The sequence below is a fragment of the Cibotium barometz genome, chromosome 60 (genome assembly GCF_041138505.1).
Source record: "Cibotium barometz isolate CiBa-2024 chromosome 60, ASM4113850v1, whole genome shotgun sequence".
Lineage (NCBI taxonomy): Eukaryota > Viridiplantae > Streptophyta > Polypodiopsida > Cyatheales > Cibotiaceae > Cibotium > Cibotium barometz.
In genome coordinates, this window is record NC_141105.1 from 5199890 (window position 1) to 5222478 (window position 22589).

Sequence of the window (22589 nt, forward strand, 5' to 3'; positions counted from 1 at the left end):
CACCAGCCAGAATCCCGCGACATAAACTACCGTCATCCGAACTCAACCGAATTTTAGTAAGTATGATGGTAAGTGTGATCATTTAGATGTTAATCAGTTTATTCATCAATTTATGTCACATGCACTCTGCATGGTAGTGCATGGTGACAAGATGGCTCATCATCATCAGTGCAACATTGTACATTATTAGTACCTTTTAGGATGATATTTGTTGTACGTCGTGACCCCATTGTAATCCTCAGTCCAGGATAAGTCAAGCATGAGCTACGTAGGTCATTGTTAGTCTTAGACAGTCAGTCAGTCAATCCAAGTCCCTTAACCCACTTGAAGAGATGCATTCATGCATGTAGAGTCAGTAGAAGCCTTAGGGTTTGCATTAGAAAGCACTTTGCATAAGGCATAGCATTCATCCACTCCATTTAAACCATGGCAGAAGCCTTCAGATACCATCTAGTATTTATTAGAATTTATCAAGTATTATTCCCATAATTTACAGCATTTATTGGGCATTTTTATATCATTTATATATTTTATCTAGGACAGATGCAATCGGCAAGCTCTATAGCTAGCCGACCAGCATCCTTTGTCCATATAAATAGCTGAGCATATAGTCCATTCACCATTCATATCATATTCAGCATTGAAGAACTCAATGCTTAGAGCCTTCAGCACAAGGAGCATAAGCGATTGTAGAATTCAGCACATCAGCCTTCAACGTTTTCCTCATTAGCATATAGGTGCATCAACGCTTGAGCATATCAGCCTTCCTTCAATTAAACACAGCATCTACAACATTCAGCCTACAGAACCCCTTGCCTTTTCAGCATTCATATAGTTTTCAGCATCCTCATATGCATCGTTTTTCTACAGCCACTTGGTGAAGGTAAAACTGAGCATTCATACTTATATTCAGCATTCATACATAGCCTAGAACAGTCCCAATCAGCCCCTTCTCTCAGCCTCAGATTTGCAGCCTTCCTACATCCATTGGGAAGAGTGCATAGGCTCGAGATTGGTCATCATTGGTGCTTCTACAGCCGTGTACAGTTTAGTCCGACTCTTGGTCCTCTGAGATCTTGCGTTTGGCTTATCGTCAGTCCATCGTCAGTCTCTTCAAAGAAATAAAGCAAATACTATTCCGGTAACGGGATAGGGGGCCCTTCAGTGGGTAATTCGAGACCCCATACGGTGTACAGTTTCTCTCTCTCTCTCTCTCTCTCTCTCTCTCTCTCTCTCTCTCAAATCTCTTAAAGTTTGAAGTCTTAAAGTGGATTGCTAAACTTGCGAAACTCAGTATACAAAAGACGGTGTGAGCATTTGTGTGACAGGATCCTCAAATTACGAATACTTCCGTTGCATGTTACATTGGTATTAGATTCAGCTTGTCCACACACACACTGTATCCTAGCGTGAGGGCATTCTTGGATGGACAGATTGCGTTCCGTCCCGACCACCGACTTCAGCATCATGTCTACAGAGGAGGGTACCCATCAGCCGGAAGACGTCTCCCTTGAAGGAGACCTTCCTCTTTCGACCACAACAGACACCATAGCTCTACTCGGAGCTCAGAACCAGCTTCTCATGGAGCACCTCCAACTCTTGGAGGCAATAGTAGCACGTCCTCCTCCGCCTCCAGCAACCCTCGACTATATCTCCCTCTTCTTTTAGATGGAACAACAAAGAAGAGAAGACGAGACTAGACGGAGGGAAGAAAAAGCCAAAGTTGAAGCAAGAAAGTAGCAAGAAAAAGCAGATAGACGGGACTATGAGGAAGCCCAATGCAGGATCGAAGAAGACTGGCGTCAGGCTGAACTCGCCGCTGAGGAGCACTAACGAGAGCTCGATCGAGAACGTATGTTACTCGAGCACCAAAGGGAAAAGGAGGCCATACATCTTAGATACCAGCACCTCTCTTCAATTTCCCTAGCCTCAGGTGCCAGCAGCCAGCAGCTCGCAACTACGGTCATTCAAAGTTAACCGAATTTTAGTAAGTATGATGGTAAGTGTGATCATTTAGCAGTTAATCAGTTTATTCATCAATTTACTGCTCATTTTCCATTAGCTAGGATCAGAGATCCTCATGATAAGAGTCCATGTAGCGGCTCCCCACCTTACGAGTGAGGCAGTCACTTGGTGGCAACATTGGTCTAGTCTTTATACAGACCAGACCAGAGGTGTCACAGCTTTTAGCTGGGATACATTTGTTCATGACCTTAAGACCAGATTTCTCCTGCCTTAGTATATGACAAGCCTGGCAGATGAGTTTTATGGACTCAAACAGAACGGGTCACCAGTGCTTCAGTTTTCCGGAAAGGTTATCACTTTAGCACAACAATTAGGGCTATCTGAGCAGGCCAAGATGGAACAATTCATTCGTGGATTAGATTCCAACATTCGGTTCACAGTTCTCAACTTTGAACCCAGTACATTTGACTCTTGCTCAAAATGAAGAAATGAAGATGAACGGAGGTAAGCCCAAGCAGTCATCACAATCCAATACCAAACCCCAGCAGTAGCAATCTGCTGCGTAGCTAGGGAAGGGTAATGCATCTTCTAAAGATGCTAAGAAGAACGGCAGTAATAGCTCTAGTTCAGGGGGTAAGAAGGATAAAGAATCTAAGCCTAAGAAAACCTTGGAGGAAAAGACTAAAGCAGGCATCACTTGAGGTTATCTTCCTCCAGAGGAGCAAAGGAAATACTAGTCAGAAAACAGATGCTTTTTCTGTCATACCATAGGGCATGGTAAGAAGGATTGCCACAAATGGTAAGCAGAGCAAGCCTCCAAAGCACCTTCTGCCACAGTTGCCAGCATCTCCAGCTCCTCCAGCCCCACCTACTACCACCAATGCAATTTAGCTTTTACCTTCTATGCATCCTATGCCATCCGTGGTATTTGATGCTAAGCAAGAGGGTGAGAGTGACGCTGCACAAAAAAGCCTCATCCGAGCTTATGGCTCTGCCAAGGGCCGGCAGTTTGTAGTCCTGTTTGACATGGGTAGTTCTTAGAACGCCATCTCTCCCCAGTTGGCTAACAAGATGAGCTGCACATTAGTACCATATCATTTGGATGTGGGCGGGTTCACACTTGGTCTCCGCACCCACATATCTTAGAAGGCACAACAGTTTGCCTTTGAAGTTTAGAAGGCCTCATTTCAACGAGATTTCATTGTCTTGCCTCTTTTGGGATGTGACATGATCTTAGGAATCCAGTGGTTTCATCAATATGAGCCTATTCCCGATTGGAGGCAGGACACTTTTACTATTTGTAAAGGTTTTCCTAAGCCCGTCATGATTCGTGGGGATAGAAGCATTCTTGGCATCCCATTGATTTCGTATCTACAGGCCCGACGAGCTATCCGCAAGGGAGCGGAAGGAGCACTACTTAATGTTTGTGCTGAGATAGCCTCTACCTCATCGGTAGCACCTATTTCATCTTCAGTCCCACAGTTAGCAGGCCATTATGCTTAGGGACGATCTTCCGCCCAATCTCCCTCCATCACGTCCTGAGAACCATCATATCGATTTGGTCCCTGGATCAGAACCTCGTAGCAGGTTCCCCTATCGCCTTTCCAAGACTTTAGCGGGCGAGCTAGAAAGATAGTTATCTAAGCTCCTCCGAACCAGATTCGTTTGGCCTTCTTCCTCACCATTTGTTGCACCCATTCTATTTGTCCAAAAGAAGGACAAGTCTGCACGACTTTGTGTAGACTACAGGACATTGAATAAACTCACCATTAAGAATAAGTTTCCTATGCCAAGGATTGAGTACGTTTTGGAGCGTTTAGACGATGCACAATTTTTCACTAAGATCGATCTCAAGAGTGGTTACCATTAGGTTCGTATTTTGGAAGCTGACATTCCAAAAACAGCTTTCTGGACAGAGCGTGGTCACTACTAGTTCGTAGTCATGCCTTTTGGGCTTACAAATGCACCCGCAACCTTCAATAAAATGACGTCTAGGATTTTCGCAGTCCTCATTGGTAAGTGTGTCTTCATCTTTCTTGATCACATACTTGTATTCTCAGCCATTGCGGAGTAGCATGAGAAAGATGTGGAGAAAGTCTTGCAACTTTTGCGAGATAATGGGCTCTACATAAACACCAAAAAGTCTATCGTCGGCGTTAAAAAGGTTCAATACTTGGGCTATATCATCGGTTCCGATGGGATTCGATTGGACCCCTCAAAGGTTCAAGAGATCTTGGATTGAGACATCCCTCAGACCGCCCAAGAGATCCGTTCTTTTGTAGGTCTTTGTGAAGCCTACAGCACCCATGTTCACCAGTTTTCCAACCTTGTAGCTCCTCTCACCGACTTGCTCAAGGGGGTGAAGACTCGTAGACAAAAAGTCTGAGTCACAGGCAAGGCGCTTGTTGCATTCTGTGCACTCCAGAAAGCTGCCTCAGAAGCGCCTATTTTGAAGTTAGCATCTTGGGATGAATCTTTTGAGGTCATTACCGATGCAATTAATGAAGCCATAGGTGCAGTTCTCCAGCAGGACAATAGACCAGTGGCCTACTACAGTCGAAAGTTGGATGCCGCCAAAAAGAATTATTTGATTTATGACAAAGAGCTTTTGGGTGTGATCATAGCGCTCAAACATTGGAAGCCTTTCCTTTATGGATAGGTCTTCACAGTCAAAACAGACCACCAAGCACTTAAGTGGCTTCAAACCATGTGAAGTGCCTAGTGGAGTGATTGGCAAGCGAGGTGGAGTCAACTCTTCCAACAATTTGGAGGAATGATTGAGTACATCCCTGGTAAGCATAACCCAGTTGTAGATGCTCTTAGTCGAAAGGCTAGCATCCAGGCAGTTCAGGAGTCTACCATTCTCGAAATCACGGGGAAGGACTTAGATAGCAGGAAAGACCAGTATGTTGACTCCCTTGAGTTTGGTACTCAGTATAATTTGGCTCTCACTTCTGAGCCTGGCCATTATTCAGTGCAGAACGGTTGGTTATTCTTAAAAAACCGTCTCTGTGTCATTCGGAAAAAGCGATCAAATCTTCTCCATGAAGCCCATGACTCCTTAGTTGGAGGACATAGAGATATCAACGGTACCCTTGAGAAATTAGAACGGTCCTTTTATTGGCCAAAAATGAGGCGTGATGTATATTCACATGTCCAAGCCTGTAAGATTTGTCCAAAAGTTAAGGTTCCACATACAAAGAAGACTGGTTTACTTTAACCTTTGCCTATCCCCGACGGACCTTTCATCGACATATCTATGGACTTTGTAGGGCCTCCACCAGCATCCACGGAATCCCGTAACACTCAGTGTTTCACCATTGTGGATTGTTTCAGTAAGTTCTGCATGCTCATCCCATGCAAGCATACGGCCAGAGTTGAGAACGTAGCCCGTCTTTTTCTCAAACATTGGTACCCCATTTGTGGTTTGCCTAGCACCATCACCTCAGACAGAGATTCCAAGTTTACCTCCCATTTTTGGAGGGCATTATTCAAAAACTTTGGAACTAAGTTACAGTTGTCTAGTGCATTCCATCCACAGACAGATGGCCAGACAGAAATCTATAACCAGTTGGCGTTTGATGTTCTCAAGTCATATTGTAATGATCAGCAGTTCAAATGGGAACATTATCTTCCATTGGTCATCTTGAACGGTACACATTGATCTAGTGTCGTATGGACTCCATATGAAGCAGTCTTTGGTCGCCGTTTCTCTTCTTTTGACAAGATTGGAGACCGTCTCCATCTCTCGAGGCTAATAAAACGACGGAAGCATTTTCTGAAATCATTGAGTCAGTTAAGGACGGCTTGACCAAAGCACAGGAAGCTTATAGCAGACAGGCAAATAAGTCTAGACGAGATGTCCATTTCAAGGAAGGAGATTGGGTCTATTTGCGCATCATGCAACATAGATTGAAACAAGTGGGCAAACGTTGTCCCAAGCTTTCATTCCATAGTTTTGTACCTTTCCCGATAGCTAAAAAGATAAGTGATGTCTCCATGAAGTTAAAGTTGCCTAACAGTTGGATGATGCATGATGTTTTTCATGTTTCTTGGCTAAAACCATATGTTGGACCATAAGTGTTTGATGTTTCAGATGAACAGCAGCTAGACGTGGTAGACAAAGCAGAAGTCATCGAGCCTAAGCAGATCCTTCTTCATCGTTGGAAGCATGGTTCTAGTCGACCGGATACGTCAGTTCTATACAAAGTTCCGAGATCGAGGTACCCACGAAGCTGTTTGGCTAGACGAGGAGTTCTTTCAAGAGTATCCCCAGTTGTTAGCAGACTACTTGGAAGCCATGAACCTGCCGCCAAGCTAAGCAGGAGGGAATGTCACATGCACTCTGCATTGTAGTGCATGGTGACAAGATGGCTCATTATTAGTACCTTTTAGGATGATATTTGTCGTACGTTGGACCCCATTGTAATCCTTAGTCCAGGATAAGTTAGGCACGAGCTACATAGTTCATTCTTAGCCTTAGACAGTCAGTCAGTTAGTCCAAGTCTCTTAACCCACTTGAAGAGATGCATTCATGCATGTAGAGTTAGTAGAAGCCTTAGGGTTTGCATTAGAAAGCACTCTGCATAAGGCATAGAATTCATCCACTCCATTTAAACCATGGAAAAGCCTTCAGATACCATCTAGTATTTATTAGAATTCATCAAGAATTATTCCCATAATTTACAGCATTTATTGGGCATTTTTATATCATTTATATATTTTATCTAGGACAGATGCAATCGGCAAGCTCTATAGCTAGTCGACCAGCATCCTTTGTCCATATAAATAGCTGAGCATATAATCCATTCACCATTCATATCATATTCAGCATTGAAGAACTCAACGCTTAGAGCCTTCAGCACAAGGAGCATAAGCGGTTGTAGAATTCAGCACATCAGCCTTCAACGTGTTCCTCATCAGCATATAGGCGCATCAACGCTTGAGCATATGAGCCTTCCTTCAATTAAACACAGCATCTACAGCATTCACCCTACAGAACCCCTTGCCTTTTCAGCATTCATACAGTTTTCAGCATCCTCATATGCATCGTTTTTCTACAGCCACTTGGTGAAGGTAAAACTCAGCATTCATACTCATTTTCAGCATTCATACATAGCCTAGAACAGTCCCAATCAACCCCTTCTCTCAGCCTTAGATTTGCAGCCTTCCTACATCCATTGGGAAGAGTGCAGGCTCGAGATTGGTCATCATTGGTGCTTCTACAGCCGTGTACAGTTTAGCCCGACTCTTGGTCCTTCGAGATCTTGCGTTTGGCTCATTGTCAGTCCACCGTCAGTCTCTTTAATGAAATAAAGCAAATACTATTCCAGTAATGGGATAGGGGGCCCTTCAGTGGGTAATTTGGGACTCCATATGGTGTACAATTTCTATCTCTCTCTCTCTCTCTCTCTCTCTCTCTCTCAAATCTCTTAAAGTTTGAAGTCTTAGAGTGGATTGCTAAACTCGCGAAACTCATGATACAGAAGACGGTGTGAGCATTTGTGTGACAGGATCCTCAAATTACGAATACTTCCGTTGCATGTTACAATTTAATGCTCATTTTGCTTAAACTAGGATCATAGATTCTCAAGATAGAGTCCACGTAGTGGCTCACCACCTTACGGGGGAGGCAGTCACTTGGTGGCAGCATTGGTCTAGTCTTCATACAGACCTGACCATAGGTGTCAGCTTTTCGCTAGGATACCTTTGTACATGACCTTAAGACCAGGTTTCTTCCTCCGCAATATTTGACCAACTTGGCAGATGAGTTCTATGGGCTCGGACAGAAAGGGTCACCTGTGCTTCAATTTTCCGGAAAGGTTATCACTTTAGCACAACAGTTAGGGTTATTTGAGCAGGCTAAGATGGATCAATTCATTCGTGGATTAGATCCTAACATCTGGTTCACAGTTCGTAAGTTTATGACCGGGCTTTGACTCTGGCTCAAAATGAAGAAATGGAGATGAACGGAGGCAAGCCTAAGCAACCACAGTCTAGTACCAAACCCTATCAGCAGCAGCTTGCTTCGTAGCTGGGGAAAGGTCATGCGTCTTCTAAAGATGCTAAGAAGGACATTAGTTCTAGCTCTAGTTTAGGGGGGTAAGAAGGATAAGTAATCCAACCTTAAGAAAACACCTGAGCAAAAGGCTAAAGCAGGCATCACTGGAGGCTATCTTCCTCCAGAGGAGCAACGGAAGTACTAGTCGGAAAATAGATGTTTTTTCTGTCATACCATTGGGTAGATGTGATGGGTGACCAGGTCCTCTAGCTAACATGGTCAGCCCTAAAGACTAAAATAGGACACCACACAGGAAGTAAGTAGCAAGGGGATGATGTCTAACACCCCCTCTTAGCGTTGGATGCTAAGTGAACTCCAAGAAGCCAGAGACGTCCTCGACCAAAGATGAAAGACTACAGAAACAGGTACGTGGAAAGCTCCACAAGCAATCTCCTCAGCAACTCAGCTACAAAAGCAACAGAACAAGCTGCCAAGTACACCGCTTCTCTGGAAGAAAACAACCAAGTAGGTTGCGACGTGCTGCTCCAAATAATGGTTCCACTCCCAAGTGTAAGAACACTCCCCGAAGTCGTATGTCGTGTTTCCAGCCGGAGAAGGTATAAAAAACCTCAAAACCAACCAAGATCAGATCCTGTAGATCAATCCTGGGAGAAGCAAGTTGCTCCTCATTGGAACCCTTTCAGTCTATCTGCCCAAACTTTGTAACAAGAGTTGACATGGCAAGAGAATGTGTGTGGCTTGTGAAGCTTGAAATGACAGAACATGTGTGCCTTATGAAGCTTGACATGACAGAGCATGTGTGCCTTATGAGGCTTGACATGCATGGCTTTTGAGGCTTGACATGACAGGACATGTGTGGCTTATGAGGCTTGACATGACTGGACATGTGTGGCTTCAGTGGCTTGACATGACGCGACATGTGTGGCTTTTGAGGCTTGACATGATAGGACATGTGTGGCTTGTGAAGCTTGACATGACAGGACACATGGCTTCTAAGGCTCGACATGACAGGACATGTGGCTTGTGAATCTTGACATGACAGGACATGTGTGGCTTGTGAGGCTTGACATGACAGGACATGTGTAGCTTCTGAGGTTTGACATGATAGAACATGTGTGACTTGTACATCCTGACATGGTGTGTTTTTCTTACAATACATGTATGGCAGATGCAGCTAGACATGGTGTGATTTTTTTTAGGACTAGTAACCCTAGTGCTCACTTCGTACTTATGTTTTGGGAAGGAATTAGGATTCAACACCCCTGAACATTCAGAAGAGCGATTTATGGATATTTGGGACACAGTTGGCTCTTGTGCCTATATCTCATTATTATCAGAGTTGTTGACTCAAGATATTCATACAGTTTCTTTCTTGATACGGTTGGCTCTTTTGCCCGTATTTGACTTTGGATTGTGGATCTGGAATTATGGCTTTAATGTTGGAGTTATGTAACACTACTGATGGGCAGTGGATCTGTTATATTCAAAGGATATTTCAGGGGTATCATGCTTATACAGTTGCGGACAATTGTCTTATAAGACGGAGGGGATGTCACCAATTTGGTCCCCTCACTAGTCTTGAACGGTGTTTCACACACTGTTTGAAACCAAGGTGTGAACGGGGGTTTTCCACATAAGAAAGCTGAAGCATTTGCTGGCAAAGTTTGGCTTGAAAGATGGCTACAAAACTTGAGCAATACGGGATTTTTACCATATAAAGTGACTTATTAGGTTTATGGGTCAATAGGTTCACACACCATTTAAGTGTGGCCCGGGCTTATTATTAATTTGGGCATGTATATGTGGATAGAAGGAGGCGCCTATAGCAAACTTATAAGGTTTATGAGTCAATAGGTTCACACACCATTTAAGGGTGGCCGGGCTTATTATTAATTTGGGCATGTATATGTGGACAGAAGGAGGTGCCTATAGCAAAACTTGGACAACAAGTTGGGAAAAAGCATAAAACTAGTATTTTTGGGCAGAGGAAGGAAAAAAGCACCCGACAAATAGCTGGTCGATTTCATTAAATAAGGACGTTGGTTTCTCTTTTGAGCATGCGCATCCCTCTTCAGCAGATTTGGAGCTTTCTCTCTCTACAGGTCGACCTTCCAGTTTACCCTCTTGTTGTTTGTTTGCTGGCCATACAGCAGATAGTAGGCGGTAGTTTTCCCTCTTTCTCTGGGCGCAACTGTACAGCAGGTGGTAGGCGGCAGCTTTTCTTACAGCAGGCTGGGTAGCTCTTCTCCTCTCCCTTCCGCTGGTTGTACAGTGGACAACAGCCGGTTTTGGCTTTCTCTCTCTTTAGCAGGCCGTACAGCAGCAGCCAGGCAGATTCTTTTCTCTTCATCACTCCCTCCTGACCATTGATTCAGGGATTGTGTTTGAGGGTATCAGGGACTGTTTTGAGAGCTTTTTCTGGGGCTGTTTTGGAGAAATCTGGTATTGTTTTTGAGAGCCTTTTCGGGGCTGTTTTGGCACAGAGTTCGGCGTTGGATTGGACACCGGACTGGGCTGGTTTTCGAGACTGATTTGCACAGGTTTATGGTGCTGATTGGTGCCTTGATATTTGTGGAAAATCCGATGTAGTATTGTACCCGCACCTTGGTTTGTTTGTAACCTTTTATTCATTGGAATAAAGCAGTTCCTATGGGGGGCCGGACGTTCCGGCTCAGTGTTGTGTTTTGAGATTGTCTACGGTTATTCTTGCTGTGTTTTCATACCGCTATTTGGCATCTGAAGTGTCTGTTTATTGCTGCGGGATCCGTATTGGTTTCACCTGCCTACACAATACTAATTCTGTCATGTCATTGCATTGAAGGACCTTGCTTTTTCTTAAAAAAACCAGAGAAGCAATTCAAAACACAATTTCTCAAGAACACAAAAGTGCCTAACTTAATGCATGAATCAAATAGTCTTCTTCTAGCAAAAAAGCCTCACATATGAGGATGAAGTTTGCACGCATGAAGTGCTTGAGTGAAGAAATTCAGCCATCCATCTCTCTCTTGTGTCTTGCACTCTCTTGTGTGTGTGTTTGCTTGCAAGGAACTCAAGCTCTCTTTCTCCTCCACATTCTCTTTATTCTTCCGGTGTAATTTCCACCGGTTGGTCCATGTATTTTCCTCATCTTGAAGCCGTTCACTGTTTTGGAAAAAGGCATACCATCCAGGCTTTCCAATGTGAACCATAGCTCGGTTCTTAGCACCCTTGAGCTATGTATGAGCTAGACCAACTCCACGCTACGCCCCAAACCTCGATGTTCCACATCGGAGCCCATCCATGTAGGTGTGTGGCTGGAGCCATTTCTCACTTTGATCCCCTAGGGACTGGGGAGTCCTCCCTAGAGGGGATTTACACTTGTGAGCCAATTACTTACTTATATAGGCCTTGGCTTTAGGTAAAACAAGGAAGCACACTGATCAATATATATAGCTAAACGTAGCTTCTCACATTAACCCTTACCAATAAAGCACCCATAACTTATAAGTCACTTATTCTGCATGGGTCTCATCTTGGGCTGCCCGAGGTATAAGTCTAGCCTCAAACTACACCTAAGCCATGTTACGACCTTTGGGGTGGTAATGAGAATACAGGCCATATGTCAATTGATTCACCAAGCAATGCAAGGCTAGCGACATACGATGATATTATGCAGCATGCTACTACATCATGGTGAGAAATGTTGACTCTCAGCTTCTAGGTTCTCCCACTCTGCCACATAGTCATTGGTGTTTGCATGAGCTGTTTTTCTCTTAAATATCATACAGTGTATAGTTTGCCGTTGTTGTTTTTCCATGCTAGGTGGGCTACATTTCTTTGTATGGCTTCAGTCTTATAACTATGTTTTTTTCTTTCTTCTTTAGCCATGTAAGTTTCCATTTATGCTTTCACATGCCATTTCCTGGCAGGCTACATTGTTAAGTAACAGGAATGCAATATTCTTTCTTTTTTTATTTCTTTCTTCTTAAACTAAGTAAAATTGTTGGAATTTCTGTCCACTACATCTCCTTAGTGCCCTGTCCCATTATACACACCGTGAATAAATTTCTTGATTTGCAATCTTGTCGTCTCACCCTTTAATTCAGTATTTTGGTTGTAATTTTGTTGCTGGTTGTCCAGGTGGAAGAAAAGCTTGAAGGTGCCCCGCAAGGAAAGACAATTTGGCGGAGGGTATTATCACGCTTTTGTACTCCTATTTTTTTGGAGGTAACGATTTCCACGAGTTAAGGATGTAACTGAAGTTCATCTATCTGAATCCTATTTTTTGGAATAAAACGACCATGATTTTCTATCTATCTGAATCCTATTTTTTGGAATAAAACGACCATGATTTTCTTACTTTAACAATGCTTACGGTTGCTTTGTCTCTTGGATTCTCGATATGTAAAGATGTTTGATTTCTATATTAGAAAGGCATGTGTGAGCCATTATTGTACACAGAAGCATGCTTGTGCAAATGTTTGGCTCATGGAATTCGGATTATTTTCAGCTTTGTAGCGTCCTTTACAGTCCTTGTTATGAACATTGTATTATTTTGTTTCTCAATGGAATGCTTTTGTGTATTGAAGGCCATTGATATGCATATGAAAAGTCCACATGCAAAGAGATGCTGTAGGTGGAAAGGTGATTCAACCCACAGCTTTAGCTGTGGGTGCAACAGTTAAGCTAAGCTACTATGTATTACACCATCTTGAGGAAGTCAACTTGTTAGCAAAGTACTGCCCGTAACTAGGTTAGGCCAGTAATAATTCATGTGCAAAATCTCTTTACATGTATGTTTGGAATTTGTGGTCATGTACATCTCAAGGCTGACATATTTATAAGTATATTTGTCTATGTAAGCACAGTTTCTCCCCTATGTAGCTTGCTTATGCTTATCCATATCCATTGCATGCTGTTGTCATGGTTGCTGGTCAGCGGAGCAAAATTGTTGCTGTAGACACAATTCTGACACAACCAGCCTGGATTTTGTTCCGACGTATTGTGGGTTGTAAAAATTTCCATTTGGCAAGTACCTGGCAGTTCAGACTATTTCTGACTTGTCAGTATGCCATTTTCAGCTGCTGCTCCTCCTGGCTGTCCATGATGTGAGAGAATGGATGCTGATGGTCACCCATTCTCCTCTTGGAAAATGACTTGTGGCTCCCCGTGATTTTTTGGTATTGGTCGTCTTCGCGCAAATCATGGCTAGGTCAGTGATGGGGGTGAAACCAACTCCCAATTTTCCAAGGGAGGATGGAATTCTAGTGTCCATTAGAAACAATATAAGTATGATCTGTTATGCACACAACAAATTCTCAAGTATCACTCTATTTCTCTTATATAGGCCCCAAGTATGCAGGTTGTGTAACTCGCGGTCCCTGGGAGACTAGGGCCTTTGACACACTTGTTGATAACATCAATGCATATTAAAACATTAAAACATGGCCACAGCCTTAACACATATCCATCATCACTTTGCATAAAACATAAAAGCTGGACAAAACATCCACAAATGCTGAAAATGGAGCTTGCACATGTGACACCGCATAGAGGCCGGAATGGGCCGACCCACCCCGCCCGCCCCCCCCCCCCCCCCCCCCCCCCCCGGCGCGCCCCCACCCCCTCCTTGGAGTATTTTATTACCCAAGGAGAATAATATCATGCACAAGCTTTGAGGGCCTTACTCTTCCCAGGGGAGATGCCGGATTATCCATATACAAATGCCATAACACAGCCCAACACGAGGCAACCAAGCCGGAACACAGGCTGTAGAAATGCTGTAGAGATGCCGAGCCAACAATATAATCCATATACCTCGGTGTGGATACTTATTCTTTTCCAAAAACCACAGGTCTTCATGCAATAGAGCTGTTACAGCTAGTACAACTCTCCATTCAGCTGGTACAACAAGTACAATGGCTAGTATAGCAGGTACAATGGTTGGTACAACTACTACAGTGGTTGGGACAGCTTGTACATCAAGTACAAGGGTTGGTACAACATGTACAAGGGTTGGTACAGTTGGTACAATGGTTGGTACAGCAAGTACAAGGGTTGGTACAGTCGGTATAATGGTTGGTACAAAAAGTACAGCAAGTACAAGGATTGGTACAACAAGTACAGTGGCTAGAAATCATAATAGAATGATTAAATACCGTTGCCTTCAGTATTTCTTCGCAATGGAAGCCTCCAAAACAGTCCCCAATAGCGAGTATTCTTTATGGGCAACCTTCAAGAGACAGAGAAAGAGAGTAGCCATCATTAGGGCAGCCTGTAACGGTGGTAGAGGCTAGTGTGCAGCAAGAGAGCCTCTATTAATGAAGAGAGAGGACTCGAATTTATAGATTTGGGGCTCCCATGAGTGAAAATGGAAAGAGAAGGCTATGATGACAAGTGGAGAGCCACACAAAAGCTGAAGTGAGAAGTGTGAGGCCACTTGTCTCACTTTGATCCACTTTCTAACAAGTGTCAGGCCACTTGTCTCACTTTGGTCCACTTTCTTGCCACATGTCCCAATCTAAGAGATGGGTCTTTCCATAAACCTTACCTCTAAAAATATCCCAACTGGTAGACATTCTGTCATAGGTACTTTGCTAACTCTTGGTATCTGCTCAATTCCAGATGCAATGACGCGAACAGAATTTCCATTGGAGTCGGGTCAAAAATAGCAACTCTCCTAAATTTTAGGAGTGTGGTCCTTGTATTCCAGAATAATCTCCCATTCCCAAAGCTTGTACTTTCCAAATATTTAGACATCCTGGAGTCCACCAGACCCGTTTCATACTCGGAAATGTCCAGGCTGGTGACAGGTTGGCCAACCAGGCGGTTGTCGACCAGATCAGTCCTCCATAAATATGCGTTTAATGTAGTCTCAAGGATCAGCCGATGGTGCCCCTTTGCTGTTGACTGCCTTTTGAGTCTTCCATTGAGCCTAAACTAGCCCTAAGAAAATCCTAAATCTTGGCTGCAAATCTGGGTTAGCATGTCCATGTTGCCATGCACATGACATCCCCTGCTGCTAAACTTGATGACGGGCTTCCAACTTCTGATCATGGATGATTGTCATCATCCCTTTGTCTCCTCATGGATTCCCATTGTCATCCTGCTATGCCTTGCAACCTTTCTATTAAAAACCTTGCCATACGCTGATTCCACTCCAAAAGTCTGGTGTAGATCTATGCCTTGGCCCTTCTATTCTGTCTTGTCCCCTGGCCCTTCATGCCTTGTTCTTGAACACTTTCTTTGGTCGTCTTTTCGTGAGTATTGAGTCTGGCATCCTCACTCCACCCCTTCTCACTCCACCCCTTGGATGATCATCATCCCTTGGTACCATTTTCCTGAAAGCCTTTCTTGGTATTCCCTAAGTGGCTTCTGAGTCACAGGGCTGCCATTCCCCTTGGGTCTTGTGGAACATCACCAACCAACCTCTTGGGAACTTCTTCCATGCCTTGTGTTACTCTACCTGGATTGTGCACCTTCATTTGGGACACTTCAGCACTTAGCATTGTTGAAACGGCTCTGATACCAATGTCACACGGAAGCTCTGATGGGTCTGTTCTTTCAGTCCTAAATGCTTTCACAGGAATACTGATGCAATCATGCGGAAGACAGATGGAGAGAAGAGTGCAAGAGTTTTCCTAAATCCTACTGTATATTCATAAATATCAAAACAATAGATAAAAGTCTTGGTGGACTGAAGCACACCCAAAAGGTTGTCTTAAAAAGTCCTAGTCTATGATCAAACCCCCAAGATAGGAATGAGATGATCAACACAATATTATGCCTTGGCTTATATAGGCCCCAAGTATGCAGGTCGGCGTAGTCAGCCTGGTTGGCCAGATCAGTCCTCCATAAATATGCATTTAATGCAGGCGCTCATCTCATGTGTGGGTCTCAATGATCAGCTGACTGTGCCCCTTTGCTGCCGACTGCCTTTAGAGTCTTCGACGGAGCCTAAACCAGCCCTAACAAAGTCCTGAATTTTGGCTGCAAATCTGGGTTAGCATGTCCATGTTGCCATGCACATGACAGAAAGTGACCAAAGCAATATTATACCTATGCAAGCTAGACCTATTTTTCCAGAAAATAAATCCAAATCCATAAACCTATAGATGGATCCATAATGGAGAGTACAATGGTCAGGCTGAAACTGACCAATGTAGAATCCTTCTTAAAGAAAGTCTATAAAAATTATCCTTACTTCCAATTGTCGTTGCCATATACTCACTGATATCAATAAACCATATACAAGCACAAGAGCCAATTGTATCACCAAAGAGAATATACTAGATATTGGCCAAGAGCGAACTGTAATACCAAAGCTTCATCATAAAGCTTTTATTAGATACCAATGAGAAAAAATATAAATCTAGACACAATTGTGTTTTCGATATATGAAATATTTCGCACCACCTCAATACATCATGTGTATGTGGCGGGTATCAGCAGGTGAAGGCATAATCAAATCCAATCATGTCCTCGACGGTAATCGTGGTCCATCATAGATTACAGGGTGAATAACTCTTTGTGAACAATAATATCCCAAGTCTCACTTATATAGTGGCTAGTGCTACCATAAATAACTGTCTGTCATAAATAGCCAGTATACTTTGGTATTAGTCCTTAGCTGCCAGTATCAGCCTGCTTCCCCTATTCCTAGGGCTCCCCTAACCTTGCCAGATTAGGCCACTAATCTTGAGGATTAGCATTAGGTATGTAGCATACTTTCCCTCTTACATTTCCAGTTTTGGAAATAAAGCAAGGAAAACATGGTACGCCATTTGATCCATCATTTTTCGGAGCCGGTAGAGATGACTATCGCTTCCTCTCCGGTGTAGGCTCTCCCTCTTGAGTCGCGAGGCGGTCCCCCCAGGGTGCTGGGGAAGCCAGTTGATTATAGTTTCTTCCTGTGTCTCCCCTTTGAAGGCACTGGCATGTTCGAGGAGATGGTGGCTCCCATTCGCATGTGTGGTGCTATATCACTCCAGACTGTCCACCCCAGAGAGTGGCATGATGATCTTGTCCTTCCCACTGAGTGCAGGACAGGGAATAGATTGGAGCATGGAGTCAGGATCCACCACTATTCAAGGGCAGGCCATAGAGCTCTCGCATCATCTACACGACCTGCGTATCATTGATGTGCTTACCCACTTTGGCCTTTGGCTCGGATCATAGTTGTTTTCATACGGCGCATGATGCCATATCGTAGCGAATATCGTACGATACGACACCGTATGGGCTCATTTTTTTGAAATTTTTTTTCCCAAAGAAGGGGGGTAATGGTCTTGTTTTTGCTTGTCTATGGTTGTTTGAGCTTCCTTTGTAATATGATGCTTCTCCCCTTTTTAAAATACTCCATATCTCGAAATTGGAAATACCTAATTTATAAGTATTTTTTTAAAACATCGTATTTTATTGTACGATAAGAAAAAAATTTATATTGTACCGCATTTTCCCGTATGGTATCGTATCGTACGGTATCGTACGTAAGTCGGTCCATGTTGCTACTGTTAGCCTCTTTGTTGGACAAGGATAATTTCATAAATTTCTCTTTTAAGTGCTGAGCTTATTTCCTTGCTTGCCCCAATTGTTGGCCAATTGAATGTTGGCCAATTGAATGTTGGCCAATTGAATGATGACTAGCCGACTGCTTGCCTGGGTGCCCTACTAGCTGCCGACTGCTATAGGAGAGTCTCTGTGGCTATTGACTGGATACCCATGCTCTCCAGGCTGCTGATGATGCTGTCCTAAACAAGGATTATGCTATTCATGTTGAGGTTTATGCCATGGTACGGGCGTGCACGTGCTAAACTTGATGACGGGGTGGACATTGTCATTCTTCCTTTTGGACTTGTGACTTTGACTTACTACTTTGCTGTAATTTCTGGTGTTTTGGCTGAAAACCTAATTTCAGCCTTCCTTTCTCAAGTTTAACCATAGAGCAAGGTTCCCTGCGACCACTTGAAGACTTTTGTCGTGAAGGATCGCGACAAATAGAAGATTTCAACTCTCAAGACGCTTCCATCGCGAAGACGTCTGTTGACATCGACTCTACTTGCAATTGGTAAGCTTTAATGCTCAATTATGGAAGCAAGTATTGAGACAAACCTTAAAAAGCCACAAGTCATACTAGGGAGTTTTTGAAGTTTTTGGAAAAATATGTGTTGTTTGAAGTTTTGGTTAAAGCCGTCTTCGTAGATTAAAGATTTTCTGCTTTTGGTAGCTTTATCAAAATTTTCAATGCCAAGTTAGTATGTGTGTTTCCAAATGATCAATAGAATGTTTCTTGATAGTAAGTGAGTTATGTCCTTGGAAATGTGTAGCTTGGGGTTTGGTAAATTTGAGTGTATTTGGCATAAAAAACAGCAAAATGAGAATGATACACAAGTAAAAGTTGAGTGATTTTCGTGGCAGTCGTTCATTTTGACATTCCTAGCAGAATGGGGAGACAGAAGTCAGATTGCAACGATTGCGGTATGTGCAGATTTTTATGTTGTGATATGTTCGTGTTTGAAATGCTTTTAAACTTGTAAGCTCAATTATTTGCTAATGATCATTGAGTTATCTACACCAGAAGTCATAATTGAAGCAAAGATATCGACACAAATAGTAGAGAGGGGTCTCTGAAGTTTTTTGGTTTCTTGAAGGTTTGAATTTTTTTGGGAACGTGTCAAATTTTGAAGCCATAGCTCTTTCATCCCTCGTGACCAAATTTTGCAAGCCTGAAATTTATGGTCTCCACACACATCTGCCTTCCTCAACTGATGCATGGCCCCTCAAAAGCGGCCAGCCACAAATGATGTCATGTGCATGAATATGCCATGGACATTCTCAGAGATTATCCAGAAGAGACGGCCAGAAAAAGACAGTTAGAACCAGAATTTAGGAGCATCAGGGTGCAGATGAGGTAGTAGCTTGGACTTGGAGCCAGGGCATGGATGATGCGCTGTCGGCTGAGCCAGGTAGGAACACATGAGCTGTCGGCTGATCACAGAAGTGGTCGACTAGACCAGAACAAAGGCGGCTGGTTCAGATCAGAGGGGCGCTGCTTTTTATTGATTAAATGCCAAGATTGCTGGCCGACTGCTGGTCGGCCAGTTCTCCAAGGAGTCAAAAGGTCTATAAATAGGCAAGGTTGCTCATCATTGTACTCATTCAACTCTCTAGGAGTTGGGTCCTTAGGGTCCAAGTAGGGACCAGATTTTGGTGATGTTTCACCTTTTATGAAGACAGCCTAGGGCTGTGGACTGAGTACCTTTTTGTACCATATTAATATACTGAATTTTCCAGCATATCTCTGTCTCTCCACTCTCTTCATATCTGTGTTTTGCATCAGCATGTTTCCAGGAGTGTTTAGGGCTGAAAGAAGACCCCCAGAGCTTCCGCGTGTTACAAATGAAGCCCCAAAATCATCAAGGAACGTACACTAGGTGACAGGTTCTTTGTCAATGCCTATGCCATAGGGGCTTGCTGTGGGTCTGTGGGAAGGAAATCAAATCAATTGGCATTTAGGTTGGAAACAAGTTCCAGCTGCAGCATACAGGAATTGCTGGTGGGTAGGACAAGAAAATATCGAGTGTTTTCAAAACTATCCCATGGTCAACAATATACGTCCGTTATGCCAGTAGTAAGCTTCTTCACCTTATGCCTCGGAGTTCCTTTGATTTTTTTGAAGCGTCAATAGATTGCGGTCCCGGTAGTCATTCTCTGAGAGTTGGGCTGCACAAACCCTACATGCACTTGCATTGGGTCAAAGTGACCTTTCTGAAGGTGAGCAGAGACTTCTGCAGAGCTGATGCATGCTTATAGCTAATGTGCCTCCATTGCAGTGTATTAATCAGCAAAAGGGCCTCCGCCTATACTTCCTAATTGTGCTCATTTATAAGTAGATAGCATAGTAGAAACAATTGGTCGTTTTTTACTTGCCCTTGCCAAACCTTAAATGGCTTAGCTATGACAGCTGGGCCACCCGTCTCTTTTGCTGCTGGTATTCATATGGTATGGAAGGTTACGGTTTCTCATATCCTCTTATATGGAAGTTAAGACTGACTGCTTACGTTTGTATATTGCAAACGAGTCTATGAGATTATCTGGGGTTCTTTACAAGTGTTCTTTTTTGGTTCTCTTTTAAGAAAGCCCAATTGCACTTATTGATTTCTCTTTTTGTGATACAACTACTTTTGGGTTTTGTAAGGAATGATCTGTGCGCTTTTTGCAGCTGGCAACACACAAAAATGCCTTTGGGGTTACAATTGGTGCTACTGCGGGCCACACTATATGTACTTCCCTTGCAGTAGTTGGTGGGCGCCTATTAGCCTTGAAGATTTCGCAAAGAACGGTTGCAACTGTTGGTGGACTTCTGTTTTTGGGATTTGCCTTGAGCTCTTACTTTTACCCTCCATTATAACAGAACTGTTGAGATCTCATGCTTCAGTCATGTTATGGCTTGAGAGGAGTTGCAGAAGAGGAAAAGCGATGGTATTTGAGACCTTGGAAGGCAAGGGCTATGATAGCTCTCAAGTTGTCGATGTTTGTTCATGTTGGCGGACGTGGCATACAGGTTTGGTGCCTGAAACAAAACTGATTCAAAGGGCTAGCAATTTTAAAACCACTTTTCATTATGTATGAAATGCTTTGTTACTTTTTTGATTCCTTTTGGTGGCTCGTAAGCTGCTTGTAATCAACTGCTGACACAAAGGTAGTTCACAGCTCGGGGTATCTCATGAATTTAGCTGATTGATATTGAACACATGGACATTCATTTTACCAAGATCCTTCACTACTGTCTCTGACGGGGCTATATGGGTTAAAGTTTTTTGCAGAGTTTGAGTCTTATAAAAATATACAGTATTCGTAAATTCTTGAAGAAATTATTCGAGTGTTGTCAAAGAGCTTTTAATTAGTGATCCGAGGAGACATTTTATGATCTGAGGAGCCAGCATGTTTGCTCTTTCATTAATCTTTTTATATGCTTATAGATAAGTCTAGTAAAAGAGGGGTGAAGTTCAACATCCATGATTTACCGTGGAAGTCAGTGTGAATCAATCAATTTTTGTCAAGCCACACTTCCTTATAAATCACGGTTCACTGATGGATATTTTTGTGGAGTTCAACATCCATGATTGATTTGAACACGTGGAAGTCTATATGAATCAATCAAGTCACCTTTTTATAAATCACCAGTGGATGCTTTTGTGCGATTCATGCATCGTGCAGAGTCTACACATGACCAACTCTTAAATGCGAAAAGAGAATAAAGTTAGTACATACGAAAAGCAATAAAAATAGTGGGCAGAACATTAATCTTCCGATCTATTGATAATGACCTTCAAAAGCATGAAGTATTCTGCCGTTTCACTTCAAAATAAAACTCATGGAGGTCCATAGCCTTAGTGGATTTATTCTTTTACTTTGCACAAACATAGTTCTCTTGTGCAATGAGGCTCGACCCTGCATGGATTCATGCTTTAGTGACGATAGGATGTGAAAACATAGTTGGAGTGCCCTTGTGCAAGGAGGCTTATGACAGGCCACACCGTGTGCCAATTTTTGACACAAGAAGAGCATATCTTCCAGTACCACTTTACAGCAAATGATGAGTATACATTTAAACAAGGAACGAAGCAAAACTTGCACTTGGACTAGGACACCAGTAGAGCATGCTACACTTTCAATTCGTCGCTCTTGTAAACATGAATTCATTCATAACACGCAATTCTTCATTCTGGTAACGTCAACCCTTCATGCAAAACACGCAATCCTTCACTCTCTTAAAAATGTAAGTAAACACATTATCCACCAGTTATGTGATAATCATGCAGCTAAAAGATTAGCTCTAACCTTCCAGGTCGCTAGACTTCGTGAAGACCATTATATGGTCGAAACTTGAATTTCACGTTGCCGCTTAATAATGGATAAGTTTTTCATATTGAAGTATGTTGAGTTTTTGATAAACTGGAAGACTGTTAACGTAAATGAACATTCACAAATAGATACTAGAAAGACGTGAAGTGGATGACTGTTTAGTGACCATGTATGTAGAAATAATGTGCTATACTTTAACCTATATTTCACTTTATCAAAGACTCAACTATTGAATATCTAGATGTTACGAGAGAGTTTCATGGTTTAGTTATTGAGTACGAGTAGTTTAGTTAGGCCCAAAGGTGAGCTCGATTCCCTCTACCCTTATCTCTTCTTCTTTCTTTTATTATGCCTCAATAGAGGCAATTATCAAGTCACATTTTTGATTGTCATGTGGGTTTCTCTTCCCACTTTGGTTATAATTCTAGGGAACGGAAAATATTTGATTTACACACAAGCAGCCATTCTCAAAAGGATACTTACTCAAGGTTCAACTCACTTCAAGGTAATAAAATGCTACTTACTTGAAGTTCAATTCTCCATGCCCACCCAAGTGGTTGATTTCAAGAACTTTGGATGTATAATTATGGATACTAGTGGACGGTGAGATGCATGGGTCTTCTTAAACATGAGAACAATTAAGGTTTTTAAGTATAAGAAAAGCAATACAATGCTGAATATATACCTCTTCAAGGTAGATGATATATAGAAAGATAAGATATGCCCACTTATCTAATCTTTAACGGCCTAATCCATT

At 42.8% G+C, this 22589-nt stretch overlaps 1 protein-coding gene across 1 annotated transcript in view; it reads left to right on the top strand.

Annotated features, from left to right (window-relative positions):
* The window catches only part of LOC147604906 (GDT1-like protein 4), a 34168-nt gene extending 13330 nt beyond the window's left edge, over window positions 1-20838 (top strand). Inside the window, exons 7-9 of the mRNA XM_086794448.1 lie at window positions 12107-12193; window positions 18383-18442; window positions 20187-20838. Of these exons, the coding sequence (XP_086650574.1) occupies window positions 12107-12193; window positions 18383-18442; window positions 20187-20375 (336 nt within the window). The 3' untranslated portion in view covers window positions 20376-20838. The remainder of the gene's footprint in view (window positions 1-12106; window positions 12194-18382; window positions 18443-20186) is intronic.
* The last annotated feature ends 1751 nt before the right edge of the window (window positions 20839-22589 follow it).